The sequence below is a fragment of the Papio anubis genome, chromosome 16 (genome assembly GCF_008728515.1).
Source record: "Papio anubis isolate 15944 chromosome 16, Panubis1.0, whole genome shotgun sequence".
Classification (NCBI taxonomy): Eukaryota; Metazoa; Chordata; class Mammalia; order Primates; family Cercopithecidae; genus Papio; species Papio anubis.
In genome coordinates, this window is record NC_044991.1 from 71452010 (window position 1) to 71472734 (window position 20725).

Here is a 20725-nt window from a genome sequence, read left to right on the forward strand (position 1 = left end):
TGGAGCATGCATCCTTTCCACCTCCTTCTCCCCAGCTGGCTATGCCCCCTCATCCCACAAGCCTCTGCTTCAAGTCCCTGAGCAAACGCTGTTGATGCCTGCCTGGACGCCCCACTCTTCCCACTCAGTGCACATCAGCTGACCCCTAGCTCACAACACTCATGTTTATTGCCCGAGGGCTTTCTGTGGCCACTGGGAACCACTCTGCCAACTGCAGGGCAGGCCTGAAGTGCCAGGGAATTAAAACTTCTCTCAAGAAGCAGCCCTCAAACAACGACTGACAGGACTTTCTGTGTAAATACCCCAGTTCTCTCCCTCCTTGGGCAGGGTAATGCTGAGGGCCTTCGTGTGGCTCTCAGAATTTCCCTTTGGGATTAAGCCCTGGTCACCCACAGTAGTAACTTGCTTGGCAATACACCTTCCTTGGCTGTCTTTCCTGTCTGCCCACTTGCCTCGCAGGATGTCCTTTTTCTCCAAAGCTAATTATGTGCCCTGAGTACTTGTCTTAGGGTCTGCTTGGCAGGAACCCATACTGAGAGCCATTGCCTCTGAAAAGCCTTCCCTGGCATCACCAGTGCTCAGACGGGGGATCCAGACGTCCCTTTCTGGCTCTACCACACCCCTTTCCCATCCCAGTCACAGCACTTATCACACAGTCCTATCATTGTCCAGGTCCCCACGAAAACACGGATGATTCACCAGGAAAGAAGTTAAGTTGGCTTTTGTTTGTTTGTTTGTTTGTTTTGAGACAGGGTCTCATTCCAGTCACCCAAGTTGGAGTGCAGTAGTGCAATCTCAGCTCACTGCAATCCTCCCATCTCAGTCTCCCAAGTAGCTGGGACTACAGGTGCGTGACACGACGCCCAGCTAATATTTTGTATTTTTACTAGAGACGGGGTTTTGCCATGTTTCCCAGGCTGGTCTTGAACTCCTGGACTCAAACAATCCACCCACCTCGGCCTCCAGAAGTGCTGGAATTACAGGTGTGAGCCACCACACCCGGCCTGGTTTTTAAACAGTTGAAGGAATGGTGAATTTCACTCATAATTAATGAAATTCACATAAAGAATGCCAGCTGACAAATGGCAACAAAAGGACAAAATTAGAAAATCAGCATTTTCTAATGATAGTAACTGATTCAGTCACAGACCATCAATGAATGAGGAACTGGACACCCACAAGGAGCTGGTCAGAAGAGGAGAAGTGGACATTTACCTAGAGAGGTGTGGTCACCACCTGAAGCCCATGATCAGGCTTGGCATTATTAGCAGTGGGACAGTTAGACATGAAGTGAGGTGAAATGGAGCACATAGCACCACTCGTGAAATATAATTACTTTCTTACCCCAAAATGTTCCACCTAAATCTAATCCATCCATTGGATGTAAATCCTAGTTTTGGGGAAATATAGGAGAGAGTACAGGAAGTTAAAGGACACCACAGTGAAGCAACATGACAGATCCCAGAGAGGAACATTGCTCAAGACAACTGGCCCAGTCTCTTCATGAGTCACTGCCATTGGGGGTCAAAAAAAAAAAAAAAAATAGAGTGAGGACCATATTAGATTAAAATAGACTTAAGACTGCAGGAACAAAATCCATTTCGTGGTCCTTGATTGGATCCTGGTTGAAACCACCTGTAAAGACATTTCTGGCAAAACTGGAGAGATTTGAATATAAATATATTTTTTGAGACAGGGTCTCACTCTGTGGCCCAGGCTGGAGTGCAGTGGCATAATCTCAGCTCACTGCAATCTCCACCTCCCAGGCTCAAGCGATTCCCCCCGCCTCAGCCTCCTGAGTAGCTGGGACAACAGGCACATGACACCATGCCTGGCTAATTTTTGTATTTTTTGTAGAGATGGGGCCTCACCATGTCACCCAGGGTGGCCTTAAACTCCTGGACTCAAGTGATATCCCTGCCTCGGCCTCCCAATGTGCTGGGATTACAGGCGTGAGCCACCATAGCTGGCCTTCATATTGTTAATTTCTTAATATGAAAATTGCGTGTTATGTAAGAAAATGACCTATGTTAGATACAAATTATTTGATACTTTATAAGTATCGAATACCGATATATTTAGTTGGAGAAATATCATGATGCCTATAATTTATTTCAAAATACTTCACTCCCCAATTAAACAAATATGGCAAATTTTTTCCAATGCTTATACCTAGGTGATAGATATATGGATGTTCATTAAGCTACTTTCACATGTTTGAAATTGTTTTGTAATAAGAAGAAAAACAAAAGCAAACTAAGGACATACCATTTTCTACCCATAGATTCACAAAGAAAAAGTTTTAAAATAGGCTGCGTTGGCAAGGGTGAGGGAAATGGGCACTGTGGTATAACCTCTTTGAAGTGATGTTTGGCAAAGCCATGCCCTTCAATTGCTTCTAGGAATTTAGCAAACAGATTATATAGAAATATGGGCAAATATATATAAATAAGGATATTCACTGCAGCTTTATCTTTATTATAAAAGATTAGAAACAACACATATGTCCATCAGTAGAAGTTAAGTAAATTTTTTGTGATCTATCCATATAGTACAGAGTCCTGCAAAGTATAGGGTAGACCTGTTGTGCTGATAGGAAACTCTTTCCAAGATGTCTTGCTAAGTGAACAAGCCAAAGAGCAGGCCAGTGTCTGTCTGTCTGTCTGTCTGTCTTATTGCTATATCTCTGGTGCCTAGCAACGCACCTGGCACACAGTGGGTCCACAATTAATATTAGTTGAGGGAATGAACACGTATCTGAGCATGACTGCTGTGAGTCAGGCTCCCTGAATGCCAACAGTTTCAAGACATTGATAGGGGCCAGATTTTCCATACCATCAAATTTCCACCCAACAGGATGGCCGCTCCTGGTCCAACTGCTGGCATGCAAACCCAGGTGCCAGCTATTCTGGGTTTTCATGAACCTGGAAATCCAGATGTTTGCGTGAAATTGCTCATTTTAAAATTTGTCAATAAAATAACACTGGGGTAGGCATAAGAGAACATATCTGCAGGGTGGGTCCAAGCCAACACATTGTCAGTTTGCAACTTCCGCATTAGCGTATTTAACTTTTGCCACACTGCTGGAGGCAGTATGTTCAGTAACACAGCACTTGTTGCTATAACAGATACAAACCTCAGTGACTTCACACAATAGAATTTTATTTTTCACTCATATAAAGTCCATTTGGCAGCAGGTGTGGGGAGGAACAAGGAGTTTTATCAACTTTCCCTTGGGGCTTTCAAGTTCCTCCAGGCATTGATATTCAATAGGCAGATGGGAAGAGAGAGTGGAGGATCATGGGGGTTTTATGGGCAGCAGCATTCCTCACTTCTGCCCACATTCATTGGCCACAACTCAGTCATGTGGTTGCCCCACCTCAATGCAAAGTGGAGTAGTCCCTGGTGAGTGGCAGCCACTTTCCAACAACTACTGTGTCCTATGGACTGAGAACACTGGGTGACAGTGATCCATCTCTGCCTCGTGCAATTATCATCATCTCTACTTCACAGATGACGAGTCGAATCTCAGAGAGGGTAAGTGACCTGTGAGAAGTCACCCAACCAGGAGCCCTATCTTACTGCCTCCAATCCAGGGATCTTTCCTCTATCTCAGTGTTTCCCAACTGTGTTAGACCATTCTCACATTGAGATAAAGAAATACCTGAGACTGGGTAATTTATAAAGAAAAGAGGGGTAATTGGCTCATGGTTCTGCAGGCTATACAGGAAGCATGGCACCAGCACCTGCTTGGCTTCTGGTGAGGCCTCAGAAAGCTTCCAATCATGGCTGAAGGCAAAGGGGAAGTTGGCATATCACATGGTGAGAGAGGAAGCAAGACAGAGTAGGGGAAGATGTGCCACATACTTATTTTTTTATTTTGCTTTCTTAACCTGTTCCCGACCACACACTTTTAGACAATCAGATCTCACAAGAACTCACTGACTATTGCAAGGACAGCACCAAGCCAAGAGGGGTACACCCCCATGATCCAATTACCTCCTACAACGCCCCACCTCCAGCACTGGGGACTACATTTCAACATGAAATTTGGTGGAGACACAGATGCAAACCGTATCACCAACCTTGCATCTCATGAGAATCGCCTATGGCACTTGTTAAACCTGCAAGATTGTGACCCTGGGAGCATACAGGATTGAATTTTCCTTCAAGATATACCATGCCCTTTTTTGCAAAATCGAACAGTGAACAACAACAAAAATTTCACAAAAGAGTGACAAAAAATGTATGCTGAACGAGGGAGGCTAATGTAGCAACTGAGACTTGATAGAAAATGTAGCTATAGGTTTTGTGGCAGCCAAGGCAAAAGGGAAACCCAGGGGCCACAGAACATCTGTTACCTGGTAGAAGGAGGTTCACCGGTTCCTTTTGAGTACGGCTTACAGCCTGGGGGATGAGGTACCCAGGAGTCCTTAGCAGCATGATGGATGGGGGTGGGTGGTCGGGGGTAAGAGGGAGGACTGAGCTTATCTTCCTAGTACGTCTATTTCCATCTGTTGTCCCAGGGTCTGCTTCTGTATTTCCTCAATGGTAAATAAATTAAAACACAGTATTTATAGTAATGGAAGTATAGGTGTATTAAGGAACTTTTCTGAAGTTCTTATGAATGTTTAGGGCAGACTTTGTGACAGCAAAGGCATTATGGGCTTTCTTTGGGCTCACCTGGTTATGCCTTAGTAGAAGATGCGACCTGGAACCAATGACTTGACATTTCTGAGCCTCGCCTTTCTCATCTGTGAAAAATGATGATTGTGCAGATGAAATGAGATGATGCATGTAAGGGGCTCAGGTTGATAAATGGTTGCTGTGCCGTTGTTTATATTCTTACCATATTATCATGACCTTATGGCTAGGAGCACAGACTCTGGAGCCAGACTGCCTATGTTCACATCAGCCTCAACACCTACCAGCTCGATGACCTTGGGCAAGGTCACTTAGCCTCTCTGTGCCTCAGTTTCCTTCTCTGTAAAATGAAGCTAATAGGACTATTGTGAGAGCTAAATGGGCTGATAGTTGTAAAGCTCTTAGAACAGTGCCTGGGCATACAGTAAGTGCTATGTAAGTGTCTGTTAAATATATCATAGTCTGTTCCCTCTACCCTTCGAGGCCCTTCAGGGGAAAAGTTAGAAGATAACAGCTTCAACGCGAGACAAGAAATTTCCAGACACTAATTTCTAAAGGAACAGATCTCTAGAATCCCAGTTAAGAGGTATTTGCCCCTTAGAAGACCGAGAAGCAGGAAAGCGTTGATGATGGTGGAATCTTTGGCAGGTGCCTGGCCCCACACGCTGAGCTGTTTGGGGGGCACGACCTACTTCCTCGGGTTCCTTCCATCCTTGCAGGGAGACTGACACTGAGGGCTGGCGGCTTTTCTGGCGCGGGCCAGGAGCGGGCCAGGGGGAGGAGAAGGAAGGAGCTCCCGGGATCCCCTTGCCCCCTCCCCCAACTGCCCGGTGAGTAATGACATTCACGGAGCGGGGAGGGAGGGAGGAGAGGGGCAGGCTCGGCGAGGCCATGTGATGCTGGGCGAGAGAGAGCCGCCGCGCCGGAGCCTCCTTCTTTCCTGCCTCTGATTCCGGGCTGTCATGGCGACCCCCAACAATCTGACCCCCACCAACTGCAGCTGGTGGCCCATCTCCGCACTGGAGAGCGATGCGGCCAAGCCGGCGGAGGCCCCCGACGCTCCCGAGGCGGCCAGCCCCGCCCATTGGCCCAGGGAGAGCCTGGTTCTGTACCACTGGACCCAGTCCTTCAGCTCACAGAAGGTAGAGCCGGGCCGGGAGCCGCCTGCGCCGGTGGCCGGGAGGCTTGGGGAGGGGAGCCCCAGGGCTTGAGGGATCTGACGGCAGCGAAAGACTGAAGGGGGAAACCTGGGGTCTGGGGGTCCCGGAGGTCGGGGGACGCGGGGGTTCCTTCCAGGGCTGCTCACCTGGGAGGCGACAGGCCCTGCCTGGGCCCCAGGAGCACAGTTCTCAATTTTAGGAGCATCTATTCTGCCTCTTTCCCTCCCAGAAACAGCAGGTCTGTCGGGGTGCGGGGCGCAGGCGGGTGGGGGGGTGGGTGCTGAGAAAAGAGACAAAGGCGAGGGGAAGAGAATGGGCACTGCTGGGAAGACGGCCTGGTGGGGTGGGAGGTGCTGCTGCTGCAGGGAGGGAGAAGAAGCGCTTCCTGGGGTCCAGCCCCGGTAGCCCCCTCTCAGTCCCTCCCTGCACGCTGCCTTCCCGGACACTGCAGCCCCCCAGGTCACAGCTCCTCTGCCCCTCTGTCTGCGGGCCTTCTTCTGGCTGGGGTTTGGAGGGTCTGTCCCCAGTCGTCGCCCACCCCCCACCCCGTGTCTTGGGCTGAGAAGGAAGGAGTTAAACTATCCCCTCACACCAGCTCGGCTCAGCCCATCAGGTCTCTGTTTTGCTCTTAAAGGCACAGAGTGGCTTCAGCCCCTAAAATGCTTCTAGGACCTAGGGGAGCTGAGGGGCAGTTGGAAATCCAGTCTTATGCTGGATTCTCAGGGTTCCCGCTTCCTGGGGGTGAGGCAGTGAACTGCACCCCTCAGACAGGGGCGCCTCTAGGGGCGCAATCTCCCATCCTAGGCGGTTGTCCCGTCTCTGGGCCACGGATTCAGCACCATGGCCAGGGCCCAGAGGCAGGTCCTGCCGGGGCCTAAGCGGCACCACTGCCTGACACTCTGACTCCTGTTCTTCCTGGAAGATCCTTTTGTTCCACTCGCTTCTTTTTCCAGATGGAAAAACAGATTCCATGAAGAAAAAGGGCCTTGAAACCCAAAGACTTGGGTTTGAGTCTTGGTCCAGGCTCATTTCATCATCTGGAAAGCGGGATAGTGATAATAACAATAGCTACTTCCAATCCCAACCCCTTCTCAGGGTTGCTGATAGCGTTGTTGAAGAAGAGGTATAACTTAGGAACTTAGTGTTATAAACTGGGACTACTCAAACTTGAGCATGCATTAGAATCCCTGGAGGATCCTGCTTAAAACTCAGACTGCTGGATTCTACCCCAATCATCCTGATTCAGTGGGTCTGGAATGGGGTCCAAGATGCTGCTTTTCCAACGAGTGACCAGGTGATGCTGATGAAGCTGGTCCACCAATCATATTATCCACTGACTCACTGTGGCGCTGTGGACAGGTCCCTTTGCCTTTCCAAAGCCTCAGATTTATAATCTGTAAAATGGGGTGAATGCAGTAACTTCCTCGGAGGGCTATTGTGAGAGTGAAATGTGATATGATGCACAAAAAGTACTGATGGCACTGCCTGGCGAGGGGTCAAGACTGTTGATAATGAGTGTTATGATTTTTTTTTTTTTTTTTTTTTTTTTTTTGAGACAGAGTCTTGCTCTGTTACCCAGGCTGGAGTGCAGTGACACAATCTCAGCTCACTGCAACCTCTGCCTCCTGGGTTTAAGCAATTCTCCTCTCTCAGCCTCCTGAGTAGCTAGGACTACAGGCACACACCACCACACCCAGCTAAATTTTTTGTATTTTTGGTAGAGATGGGGTTTCATCATGTTTGCCGGGCTGGTCTCGAACTCCTGATTTCAAGTGATCCACCCGCTTTGGCCTCCCAAAGTGCTAGGATTACAGGCATGAACCACCACGTGCTGCCATTATGATGTTATTAAAACACTAGGTAAAGGAGGGGTCAGAGTTAATCAAGGTCATACTGGAGTCACACACAAATTCTGCACATGCTTGCACATGCCATGTCTCGTGCAAGGAGCCTGGGGATGGGGGCTTTGGAGATGAATCAGACTGCCCTTCAGATTCTAGAATCTCCTTCCACCTAGAACATCAGGAAGTGGGCCCCAGCAGCTGGGACCAGAGGGGGGCAGGGAGGTGGCATCTCCCATAACCATATCATGAGGGAGTCTCCTGTTCTTTGCCCCATGAAATATTTCCTATGTAGCCTGAGCTCAGGGCTGAGGTGGCCCCGGAGTCAGGATGAGACCATCTGCTGCAGCCCCACTTTGGACCAAGTCTCTGGCCAAGCTAACCTGGGCATCTTTCTGTCTCCCATACCAGGGCCTTCCCCCTACCCAGGGGCCCATGGTGGATTCTAGAAGCAGTGTAGCTTGGCAGAAAGGGCATGGGCTCTGCAGTCATATAGTCCTGGGTTCTATTTTCATCTTGGCTACTTACTGGCTGAATGACCTTGGACAAGTCACTTTACCTCTCTGTGCCTCAATGTCCTTATCCGGAAAAGGGGATTTTACATCCTACCCTGCAGAATTCCTTTAGAAGACATAGGCATATGTTAACTGCCTGGCATGGAGTAGGAGCTGAGCAGGTGAGTTTGCTTCCTTCTCTCCAATCCTGAAGGGCCTTAATTATATAAAGAGGGCAGTCCCCCATTGTCAAGCATCTAAATAGCCTGTCTTTAATGGCACATGAAATGTTAATGGAGAAAAATAGCCCAAGTCTAGGAGTGATGGTGGCTCCATTGGGCATCTGGAGATCATTCCAGACCCAGAGGGCAAGAGGACAGTGTGTGGGCCCAGGACCCAGACTCTATGACCAGACTGCCCGACTTCCATCTCAGCTCTACCACTGACCAGCTGGGTAATCCAGTGCAAGCTGCTTAACCTCTCATGCCCCAGTTATCCACACCTGTAAATTGAGAATATTAATGGTGCCTCCCCAACAGGGTCATTGTAAGGATTCTGCAAATGTATCCATGTCAATCACCTAGAATAGCACGTGGCACATAGAAAGTGCTCAGTTAAGTGCTAGGTGCTGTTATAAAGGCATGGATTTTGGAATCAGCCAGACATGCAGTCAAACCCCAACTCTGCCATTCCCAGCTATGTGACTTTGTGCAAGTATCTTCTTTATCTCTCTAAGGCAGCTTTCTCATATATTTGGGGGAGAGGGTTGGGGAGATTGAGTGATATCATGCATGTTCACACACTTAGCACAATGCTTTAAATAATTGCCTGTTAATAGTGAGCTTTCAAGCACTATCATAGGTCATGATTTGGGGCCACAGCGTTTGAAGGAGGCTCTAAATGCCTAAGATCAATGTTAGGATGCTTCTGAGGCTATTCCTGCCCCCAGCCTCCTCATCCTTTGTGGGGAAGAGTGAGGTCAGGAGGGCCAGAAATGCAGGGAGTCAGACCAAGGTTCTAGCGCTGCCAGTCCCACTAACTGGCTGTGTGACCTAACCCTCTCTGGTCCTCAGTTTTCTCAGAGGGAAATGAAGCAGATGTTCGATACAGCCTGCCTCCCTCCTCCTTCCCCAGGCAGGAAGAACTGCCCTACCTCTCGGTGCCCCCTGCCTTTGGGGCATCCATCTGTCCTCCTACCTGCCACTTTTCAAAAACCAAGATTGCTACTTCCTAGCTGTGTGACTGGGCAAGTTACTTACAATCTCTATGCCTGTTTCCTCTTCTTAAAAGTGAGGGTACTGGGAGGTACTAGTACCAATCTCATTGGAATTCACAGGGATTAAGATCTAATGCGTGTAAAGCTCTACAATAGTGCCTGGCACAGAGGAGATGCTAATAAGAGTTGGCTGCTGTTACTGCTGTTATTTCCACCAGAGTGAGTCTCTGAGGATTGTCCCTGGCTCCCTGCAGCAAGCCTGGTTCATGGTTCCTTTACTGCTTCCTCTCAGGGTCTGCCCTGTCTTGGATGTACCTCTGGAGGGCCCCCAGCCCAGCCTTCAGCTCCCAGGGGCAAGAGACCCAAGTCTGGGGCCTCCCAGAGGCCAGTTCTGACACCCAGACATGGCAGGAGAGAAGCCAGGGGTGAAGGATGAAGCAAGGGGTGAAGGATGAAGGGTCTCTCTCCCACCCTGCCCTTGCCTTTCAAACTCTTAGGGCTGGTCCTCCAACTTGTCCATGCTGCACTTGACCATTACCGCCTCCCTTCACCTAAGAGGATCCCCACAGAGGAAAGCTGATGGGGACAGTAACAAGACGAATCCTCCTGCTTCTCTGCTCAGAAGCCTGCTGTGGCTCCCCAGGTCCCTCCAGGAAAACTCCAGAGTCCTCACAATGGCCTCAGGCCCTCCTGCAGGGTCCTAACCTTACTTGAGTCAAGACCTAAGTTGGGGGAAGCGTATGGGCCCTTCTCAGAATAATGTTTCTAAATGAATAAAATAAAATGCATAGGATTTTTAGATTAGAATGAAAACCAATCGTATTGAAGTATGGCGTTATATAATAATATTTATGTTTCTGTATTAACCCCTTATATAACACGGTCTGGTGGCTGGTCTCATAACAACTGTCATGTTGGAGTCGTGATGAATGCGCATGATATTTTGAGGCAACTGCAACAACTGTGAAGTGATGAAAATATCTGATTGCTAGTGGTGACAATATTGCAGGCACTGCTAAACGCTACCCTACTTTATCGCCTACATTCATAATTGAAGAAAATGCTAACTGTCAGTTTGAGATTACTGAAAATAAACATGTAATTTTCCCATCCTAGTTCAAGGAGTCTCTGAATTAATTCATGGACCCCTTGGCCTGGGAGTGTGAATTAAAAGATCCTATGTACAACCTGGCCAGGTGTGGTGGCTCATACCTGTAATCCCAGCACTGTGGGAGGCCAAGGCAGGCAGATCATCTGATGTCAGGAGTTCAAGACCAGTCTGGCCAACAGGTGAAACCCTGTCTCTCCTAAAAATATAGGCTGGGTGTGGTGACTCACGCCTGTAATCCCAGCACTTTGGGAAGCCAAGGCGGGCGGATCACCTGAGGTTAGGAGTTTGAGACCAGCCTGACCAACATGGTGAAATCCCGTCTCTACTAAAAATACCAAAATTAGCTGGGCATGGTGGTGCGCATCTGTGATCCCAGCTACTCGGGAGGCTGAGACAAGAGAATCGCTTGAACCCGGGAGGTGGAGGTTGCAGTCAGCTGAGATTGCACCACTGCAGTCCAGCCTGGGTAACAAGAGTGAAACTCCAGCTCAAAACAAACAAACAAACAAACAAAAAAAATTAGCCAGGTATGGTGGCACATGCCTGTAGTCCCAGCTACTTGGGAGGCTGAGGCAGGAAAATTGCTTGAACCCGGGAGGCGGAGGTTGCAGTGAGCTAATATTGCACCACTGAACTCCAGCCTGGACAACAGAATAAGACCCTGTCTCAAAAAAAAAAAAAGATCCTGTGTGCAACCCTTTCTGCTTCTACCCTCCTTGTCTATTCCTGACTGCCCTGCCCCAGACACACTGGCTTCCTTGCTGTCTTTTGAGTATGTCCAACATGCTTAGAGCCTTAGCACTGGCTGTTCCCTCTGGCTGAAGCTCTCTTCCCCAGGTCCCGGTGTGGACCACTCCCTCACTTCCTTCAAGCCTTTGCTCAAGTGCCACCTTCTTGAGACGCCTGCCCTAATAGACCACCTTAATTAAAATTGCTACCTTTCTCCCCTGATACCTTGGTACCCAGATTCCCCTTCCCTGCTCTATTTTCTCTTTTTTCAGAAGCACTCACCATCTTTTGACAGACCAAATTGCTTATCATCTGCCTGCCCCCACTAACATGTCAGTTCCCTGAGAGCAGGGATCATCGTTTCGTTCACTGCTGAGTTTCCAACAAGACCTGGCACATAGTAGGCAGGCAATAAACAAGTGGTGAAAAGTGATGGATTTGCAAGCTGTAAGGTGTTATGTTAAAAAGCCATTTGACCCTGTAAATCTAAAACTGCTCTAAAAATAAGACCTATTAATTTTTTTAAAAAAAGAATTTGAAATAAGCTGAGGTCAGAGATGCTAAGTGTCTTTTACAAAGTCACACCGCAACTACATGACTAGGCAGAGACACCAACCCAGCCCATCACATAAACAAGGGCCTGGGTGAGGAGCAGCAGAGCCTGACCATGACAACGAGGCACTGTGGGTGATTTTCAGGCACCCACAGGGAAGCTCGTTTACGCAGAGATAGTTGATGTCTGATCACACTAAGTGATGACCACCTAGCTCTTGTCCAGCCTTCAGGGGGCAGAGATGGCAGATGGCCTTGGTAGCTGAATGCCCTTCCCTTAGGCTTGGCTTCCTCTCTGGGTCCCCCTCCTCCACAGGGTGACACATGGCTGTGGCCTGCAGCTCTGCTAAAGGTGAAAGTCTCCTTGGCTGCCTGCCAGGGTGACCCCAAAGCAGCGCCAAGAAGGATTATCAGGCCTCTAAAGATAGTCCCCTCCCCAAATAGCAGCCCTATCTGACAGCTTCAAGGGAGACCCAGGGCAGGTCATGGGAGTGGCCCCTGGAGGCAGGTGCCCTGCCAAGATGGAAGGCCAACCGTCTGGCCCTACCAAGGGCAAAGGCCTGGTTTGGGCTGTTTCCACCCATTCGGAGGTCCCACCCTGGCCTGGAGGATGGAGGGCCAGGTAAAGACAAGAGACGGGGGCTCTCTGCTCCAGCCAAACTCCAGTCTCCACTACTCTGGGCTTCTCCAGGGCACAGGTCGCCTATGAGCTCAAATATACACATGCATACATGCTCCCACGCATGCACACTCACACTGACACAGGCACACACATGGCACACACTCATATGTGCACACATGGGCACTCTCACATCCACACTCACACAGTCCTTGAATACTCACACTTACTCATACACTTATCCATGCACACCCACACTCACGCACACGCAGACACGCACACATATTTGCTCACTCATACACACGCACTCACACACTCAGACCCAAACAGATGCTGCCCCCGGGCTGCTCACTCTCTGCAACAGTTTTTCCACCTCTCTCAGACAGAATCAGAAGCTCTCTCCCACTGCCGAGGAGGGAGGCACAGCCAGCCCTGTCTCCTGCCTCCTGCAAGGTTGTGAATGTAGCAGTGTCGGCTTGCAGCAGGGCTGCGGGGCACTCCGTGAACACTGAATCCAGCCCCCTTGTTTTGTTGATAAGAAAAGGGAGGCTCAGAAAGGGGCAGCGATAGCTCTAAGGTTACACAGCATTGCTATGGCATATCCAAGATGAGGACTTGAGTCCCTGCCTCCTAGCTCAGGGTCTCTACCTGCACCATGCGCCCCACCTATAGGACCTGCTCTTGACTAATGGAGCAAATAAGTCTGTGAATGAATGTTGGGTGTTTCAGGGTAAGTTACCTTTCCCTTCCCATGATCCACTAAACAGGAAGAGGTGTTTATGTTCACTGTGAGGGTGGGGCATGAAGTCCTCTAGGACGCACCAGGGTGTGTGCGTGGTGTGTGTGTGTAATAAGTGATGCTAGAACTCATATATTAAGCTTCTATGCTGGGGCTGTCTCCACAACACCCCACTTCAACCTCACACTTGCATTCCTCACTTCACAGAAGCTAGAAATCAGAAAGAGCAAGTGACTTGCTCAAGGTCACAGAGCAAATAAGCAGTAGAGCTTATTCCAAGTCAAAGTCTGTCTGCCTCCAAAACCTGCCCTCATACCAGCAGCTAAGACACATTATCGCTACTGTGTTCCAGGCACCATTCCACAGGGACTAATGCACTTAATCCTCACAACAGGCCTCCGAGGCAATTACCATAGGACTTCCACTGGATAAAAGGAGAAACTGAGGCACAAAGAAGTAAAGTTGGCCAGGCATGGTGGCTCACGCCTATAATCCCAGCACTTTGGGGGGTCAAGACAGGTAGCTCACTTGAGGTCAGGAGTTCAAGACCAGCCTGGCCAATATGGTGACACCCCATCTATACTAAAAATACAAAAATTAGCCAGGTGTGGTGGCACTCTCCTGTAATCCCAGCTTCTCGGGAGGCTGAGGCAGGAGAACTGCTTGAACCCAGGAGGCAGAGGTTGCAGTGAGCTAAGATCGCACCATTGCACTCCAGCCAGAGCAACAGAGGGAGACTCTGTCTCAAAAAAAAAAAAAAAAAAGTGAAGCTACTTGTAAAGCCAAGTCATCTAGCAAATAAGTGTAAAGCTGGGATTTGAACCGACGCCATGCAGGTTCTGCCCATGATGCCACTTAACTCGTGTCAAGTTCTGGATGCTTAACTTGTTCCAAGAACCACCATCTCAGCTGTGGGTGGAGACACTGATACTCAAGGGGAATGGGCCTTTCCTCTTTTGGGGATACCCTCCCTCTCCCCTGGACCAGAGTGGAAGGTGGGGAGGAAAGCGTAAGAATGGGGCCACTTGCCATCTTGCCAGGGGATCTTGGACAAGTCCATCCTTCCTTCTGAGTCTCAGTCCACAGGCAGGGGGCAATAGGACTAGGTGATCTCTAACCGTCTTCCAGCTCAGAAATATTGGGCTGGGTCAGGAGCATGCCCCAGCCTCAAGGCTCTCTGGCAGCTTCTACTAGCTCAAGTGTTTGTCTGGGACCCCCTAGAAACGTAAAGACTCAGGAAGGGGCAGGCCCAGAACTCCCTGGAAGGAGCTCTCAGGGCAGAGAGCACTGGTTTGGGAGTCAAGAACCTTGCTTCCAGTTTTAAGTCTGCTGCTGAATTGCTGTGTGACTTTGGGTAGAATACTTGCCCTCTCTGGGCTTTAGTTTTCTCATCAAAAAAAATCTACCCCGCTGTAGGGGCTATTGTGAGTTTCCAACCAGGCAACCAGATGAGAAGGTGTTTGGGGGAAATAAAGGGCTCGACTAATGTTGGCAAATTACTTTTCCCCTCACTTAGTATCCCAAATAATTTGAGGAATTTAGCTATTGATTATGACAATGATAAGAGTTTCTGGCCAGGCACGGTGGCTAACACCTGTAATCCCAGCAGTTTGGGAGGCCGAGGTGGCCAGATCACTTGAGGGCAGGAGTTCAAGACTAGCCTGACCAACGTGGGAAAACCCTGTCCCTACTAAAAATACAAAAATTACCTGGGCGGAGGGGTGGGAGCCTGTAGTCTCAGCTACTCGGGAGGCTGAGGCAGGAGAATCGCTTGAGCCCAGGAAGCAGAGGTTACCGAGAGCTGAGATTGTGCCACTGCACTCCAGCCTGGGCAGTAGAGCGAGACTCTGTCTCAAAAAACGAAAAAAACAAACAAACAAAAAAGAGTTCCTGTTAATTTCCTGGCCAGATCCACTCCTGGGGCCAGGCTGAGTGTTCAACTGTGATAACGATGATCACGAATTGAGTGCCAAGCATTTGTCCCAGACACTGGGTTGGTACTGTCAATACTCTCATTTTTAAAATAAGGAAACTGAGGCTCAGAAAGTTTAAGGACTTTGCCCACATTCACACAGCCAGGAATCCTATCCAGGTGTTTCCAGCTGTCAAATCCAGCCCCTTAGCCACCGGGCCGCACTGCCCTTTGTCCCCCAAGCAGAACTGCGTTCCTCCCTCCACCAGGCACCTGCCCCTGGGAGATATCCCCCCCAAACCCAGGTGCCCAAGAACGGGCTGAAAGCAATCGTGTCCCCTCCTGTGTGTGACCTCTGACCTCCCTCCCCGCACACCCCCGCCCCACCTGGGCAGAGTGTCCCCTGTGTCCGCCCGCCTTCCCCGCTCTGACCCTGGCGCCTGCAGGTGCGGCTGGTGATCGCCGAGAAGGGCCTGGTGTGCGAGGAGCGGGACGTGAGCCTGCCGCAGAGCGAGCACAAGGAGCCGTGGTTCATGCGGCTCAACCTGGGCGAGGAGGTGCCCGTCATCATCCACCGCGACAACATCATCAGTGACTATGACCAGATCATTGACTATGTGGAGCGCACCTTCACAGGAGGTACGGCTGCCTCCCCACCCAGGGGCCCACTCCATACCACAGATCCCCAGGGGCCCCCACAGGCTCAGACAGGGTCCCAGAACTTTGGGAAGCCTGGGAAATTCACTGGAGCCATGGGCAAGTCCCAGTCTCTCCAAAAAGGATCCACAGAGCCACAGGCAGGGTTCAGATGCCCCTAAGAGTCCCAGAGCCACAGGCGTGGCTACTGATCCATAAGGACCCCAGAGACCTCCCCGTCCCCTGGTACTGTAAGGGCACAACCCAGACACCACCCCCACCAGGAGCAGTGGGGCTATAGCCCTTTCCCCCGAGCTCTGGAGTCACAGGCACGGCCCCTTCAGCATGAGTGGCTCCAGACCACCCTCTAGGTCCCCACAGACAGGGTCCAGATCTCCCAGGGGTTCCAGAGCAAGGGCAGGGCCCAGCTCCCTCTGGAACATAGATTCCCTAGAAACCCGTAGGAACCTGAAGACATGGTCCCAGACACCCCAGAACCCTGAGATGGGAGGTCCCAGACAGCCCAGAACCCTGCAGATAGGGGAAGCACCCCAGAACCCCGTGGATAGGGGTGGGCCCAGGCACTCCACAACCCTGCAGACAGGGGAGCTCCCAGACACCCCAAAACCCCACAGACAGGGGACGGCCCTGATACCCCAAAACCCTGCAGACAAGGGAGCACCCAGACACCTCAGAACCCCGCAGACAGGGGAGGACCCAGATACCCCAGAACCTCACAGACCCCCCCATCCTCTCCCCACTTAGGCCCTCATCAGGCTCAGGAACTCACTGCCCATTACAGAGGCTCAGACAGACATTGGGAGGGCATCAGGGCCCAGACATGCACTGTTTTAAAAGAATGTGAATTGGTTGCCAAAGTTTAAAAGTCAAGGGGACCCAAGCACTGAACACCCAGGTTGCAGCTTCTCTTAAATCCCGCAACACTGGGGCCTAGGTGCTCGCCAGGCAGCAAGTCTGGAGCTGAGAGGCGCTAACCCTCAGGGACGGCTTGGCAGAGCCCAGTGAGGAGAGATGACCGGGCCACCATTAGGACCCCTGTCTGCCAGCAGCCAAGCCCGAGTGTGGGTGGGCCCGGGGCCTCTGGGCAGAGACATCTTGGGGCTCAGGGATGCCGGGGGCAGGTGGCCGGGGCAGATGCACCTCTGGCTGCCCTGCCCAGCCCCTGGCGGTGCCCACAGAGCACGTGGTGGCCCTGATGCCCGAAGTGGGCAGCCCACAGCATGCGCGGGTGCTGCAGTACCGGGAGCTGCTGGACGCGCTGCCCATGGACGCCTACACACACGGCTGCATCCTGCACCCCGAGCTCACCACCGACTCCATGATTCCCAAGTACGCCACGGCGGAGATCCGCAGTGAGTGCAGGGGCGGCGAGACGGCCCCTCCGCTTCCCCCATTCCCTGCCACTCCTTTCTTCCAAAGGAAGTCCTCCCCCTCCCAGGCCTTTCTCTGTCCTCCCCTTCCTCCTCCTTCTCTCCCTCTTGCGTTCTCCGTCTGTCCCTGCCTCTCTCTGAGTGCTCAGGGTTGGTTTCTGACTCTGCTGATCTCTCTCTCACTCTTGCTCTTTCTCTCTGTGCCTCTTGCTTGCCATCCCCTTCACCTCCGACTTCCCAGCCTTCCATCGCATTCACCCAGTTTCTAACAGAATATGTCTCTCTTCCTGTCTGCCAGTCTCACACCCATCCCCCTCCCCTGCCCCCTACTCTTGTCCTGCCCTCCCATACAGAGACTATGCGGCTGTTTGACCCCACAAGGTTTGTTCTCCCCGTACGAGTTTCAGCCTTAGATAGTCAGGGCTGTGCTCGGTGGCCAAGGGCACTGAGTGACCTCAGGGTTAGGATTACCAAGGAAGGCTGCCCAGATGTGACAAGGCCCCCAGTGGGGTCTCGGATTGAAGGTCACCCATGAGCATGTCCTGTACTAATGGCCAGCCTGGACATGCTCACAGCCTGTCCTTTTGTATCTGACACCCAGTGAATGGATGTTGGATTAAATCAGATAATCCCTCAGCAACTGTTTACAGACTACGATCTAGGCTTTGAACAAACACCATGGGGTCCTACAGCCAAAAGACACCTGAAGATTCTCAGTAAATAATAGGTGCTCAGTAAATGGTCATGTCATCCTCCTCAAAGGAACGTGGCTAATGTTCAAAGGCAGGGTTGAGGCGGTGTTAAGTTGTCCCTTGTCCCTGTCCCTTGAGAACCACTGTCATTGAACAAGACTCAGAATATTTTTTTTCTTCTTTTCTTTTTTTTTTTTTTTTTGTGAGACAGGGTCTCCCACTCTCATCCAGGCTGGAGTACAGTGGCACAATCTTGACTCATTGCAACCTCCTCCTCCCAGTCTCAAGTGATTCTCCCACCTCAGCCTCCCAAGTAGCTGGGACCACAGGCACATGCTGCCACGCCTGGCTAATTGTTTTGCATTTTTGGTAGAGATGAGGTTTTGCCATATTGCCCATGCTGGTCTTGAACTCCTGACCTCAGGTGATCTGCCCGCCTTAACCTCCCAAAGTCCTGGAATTACAGGCATGAGCCACTGTATGTGACCAAGACTCAGGATTGACCTATACATCTGGCTCCCAGCGACAGCCCCCTCAACAACATTTATGAGGCCCTGGGCAGGGGACTGGGGACAAACAGAAATAGATACAGCTTCTGCCATCCCAGGGTCAAGTTCCATGGAAGAAAAGACAAGTCACCAGGCAATTACAGTGCAGGACTAAGTGAGTTTGAACAAGCTCTCAGGAGGGCAGCCTGGCACTCTATGTCAAACATGAAAAAGCCCACATCTTGGAGATTACCCTGCAGTTACACTTGAACACATGCACCAAGAAGTATGAGCAAAGGTATTCACTGCAGCGTAGTTGGCAAGAGCAAGAATATTGCAGGAAATAACCCAGCTGTCACGAATTGGGAACTGGGTAAATAAGTTATGGGTACTTCCATACAATGGAATACTGTGCAGATGTTTTTTAAAATTAATAGGTGTATGGAATGCTCCCTAAGATACATTAGTGAGTGGAAAAAAGTGAAGGGCAAAAAAAGAAAAAAAAAACCATCTAGTGTGCTATCATTAGTACTCAGAAGGGGGTTAAATGGACACACAGGTGCTTGCACTGCAAGGAGTATTTCTGGAAGGATACACAGAAGCTGCCAATAGTTTGTGTCTTTGGGGAGTAGAACTAAGAGACTGCAGCTGCAGAGGACAGAAATTTACTTTTAGAGTGCATTCTTCAATATTGTTTGAATTTCAACAATATACATGTATAACCTGCTCAAAAATAAATTCATTTAAAAATAATTAATCTGGTGCCCATCAGTGTTATGAGCAGGAGATCAGGGAGATTGTGGACATACACGATGTCCACCCCAGCCTCTGAGCCACAGAAGCCTTCCAAAATGCAGCAGCGACCGAGGATGTGTAGCAGGTAGAAGGGGAGGAAGAGGGAGAATTCTTTCACATTCTGGAGTAGGACAGGGTGTGTTGTGTTTGGGGAATGGAGGAAGTTCAGGGTGGTGCAAGTGTAACCCAAGGTGGGGTGGAAATGGTCGTGGTGCGTGTCTGGGGACAAGGGTCTGGCAGAATTTGAATTTTGTCCAAAGAGCAGTGGAGACACGGTGATGGGAAGTGATGTGGTCAGATCTGCATTTTATGAAGATCTCTCCTCTGAGGGAAGAATGAACGGGGCAGGCCCTGGCTGTTGGTAGGCAGGGGCCTGGCCGAGGGCTGGAGGCAGTCCCCAAGGGCTTCTGGGAGTTGGGGGCACTCCCTCAATCTTGCCCTGAGCCAGAGCAGACCCAGCCCACTCCCTCCCTCCCCCTCATTCTCTGAGGAGGCAGAGAGGATCTCAGGACTCTAGTCCAGCTGGGCGATGAGGGGTGGGAGGTCCCAGAGTGCAGAAGGAGTAGAAGCCAGCCTGCAGCGACCCCTTAATCAGTCTCAGATCTTCTCTTGGGCTGGCCTGCCCTCCTGGAGTCTAAAGCCAGCCACATGGGCAGCACGGGTGACAGGCAAGAAAGAAGATGCTGTCCTTGACCTTCACATTCATAAAACATCAATGAGACTTAATATAGCCCTGAAGCTGAATGATCTGGGAGTGTGTTTACTGGGATTTGTGTCAGGACAGGAGATGGGGCAGTGGGTGGTGAAATCTCAGAGGACAGAAGCTAAACAACCTAAGTCACTAATTCATTTCATTCATTCATTCAACACTCACTGAGCTCCTGCTCTGTGCCGGGCCTGTGCTGGGTTTTAAGGGAACAAAGATGAATCTGACATACTGACGTAGCCACTTCTCTCCAGAAGCTCAAGTGTTAGAGGGAGATATGCACATTCAGCGATAACTACGTTAGCACTAAAATCTCCATGTCCAGCAAGCAGGCAGGTGGTGGACTGCACAACTCTGGGAGGGCTCCATAACATACAGCAAGGTTAATGGAGTTGTGACTGGCAGCTCTGATTAGTGTGTTTGCTTTCCCTGGCCTAACTCTGTAGGGTGTAAATTGGGGAAGAAAGACATCGAGTGGGCCAACGTCCTAGAGAATCAGGAAGGGCTTCATGGAGGAGGAAATCTTTAGCTGAATCTAGAAGGAGGCTTTCAGGAAAGGAGGATAAGGCTAGTTTAGGAAGAAGTAGTAGTACGAGCAGAAGCCTGGAGGTGTGGAGTGATCTGGCACATTCAGGGAACAGCAAGCATGTAGAGTGGCTGAAATGTACATCTTGGGACAGGAACAGCTGAGGAAACTCAGTGAAAGATGGAGTTGGTGAGCGGGAGGGAAGTGGATCCTGAAGGCTCTTTGAAGGCAAGTTGAGGAACCAGGATGTTATCTGAGGGCAGTGAGGAGCCAGGGATGGGTTTTCAACAGAGAGTGGCATGGCCAAGTGTGTGAAGAAGATATCTCTGGCAGGGGTGGGGAGAAGGGCTCGTAAGGGAGAGAGGAGAGGTGGCAGAGGGTGGGTAAAATCATCCAGGTGAGACATTAATGGGGTCTGAACTAAGAGTCAGTTAAATGGAGGAGGTTAAATGTGAGAAAATATGAGAAAGATGG

The 20725-nt window shown here is 50.4% G+C and overlaps 1 protein-coding gene across 2 annotated transcripts in view; it reads left to right on the top strand.

Moving 5' to 3' along the window:
* Positions 1 to 5360: 5360 nt before the first annotated feature.
* Positions 5361 to 20725, top strand: part of GDAP1L1 (ganglioside induced differentiation associated protein 1 like 1) — a 33465-nt gene continuing 18100 nt past the window's right edge. Inside the window, exons 1-3 of one of the 2 annotated variants that reach the window (XM_031656784.1) lie at positions 5361 to 5474; positions 15464 to 15656; positions 16853 to 17026. In XM_031656784.1, the coding sequence (XP_031512644.1) occupies positions 15551 to 15656; positions 16853 to 17026 (280 nt within the window). In that variant the 5' untranslated portion in view covers positions 5361 to 5474; positions 15464 to 15550. The other variant, XM_003904712.4, reaches the window with a different exon arrangement.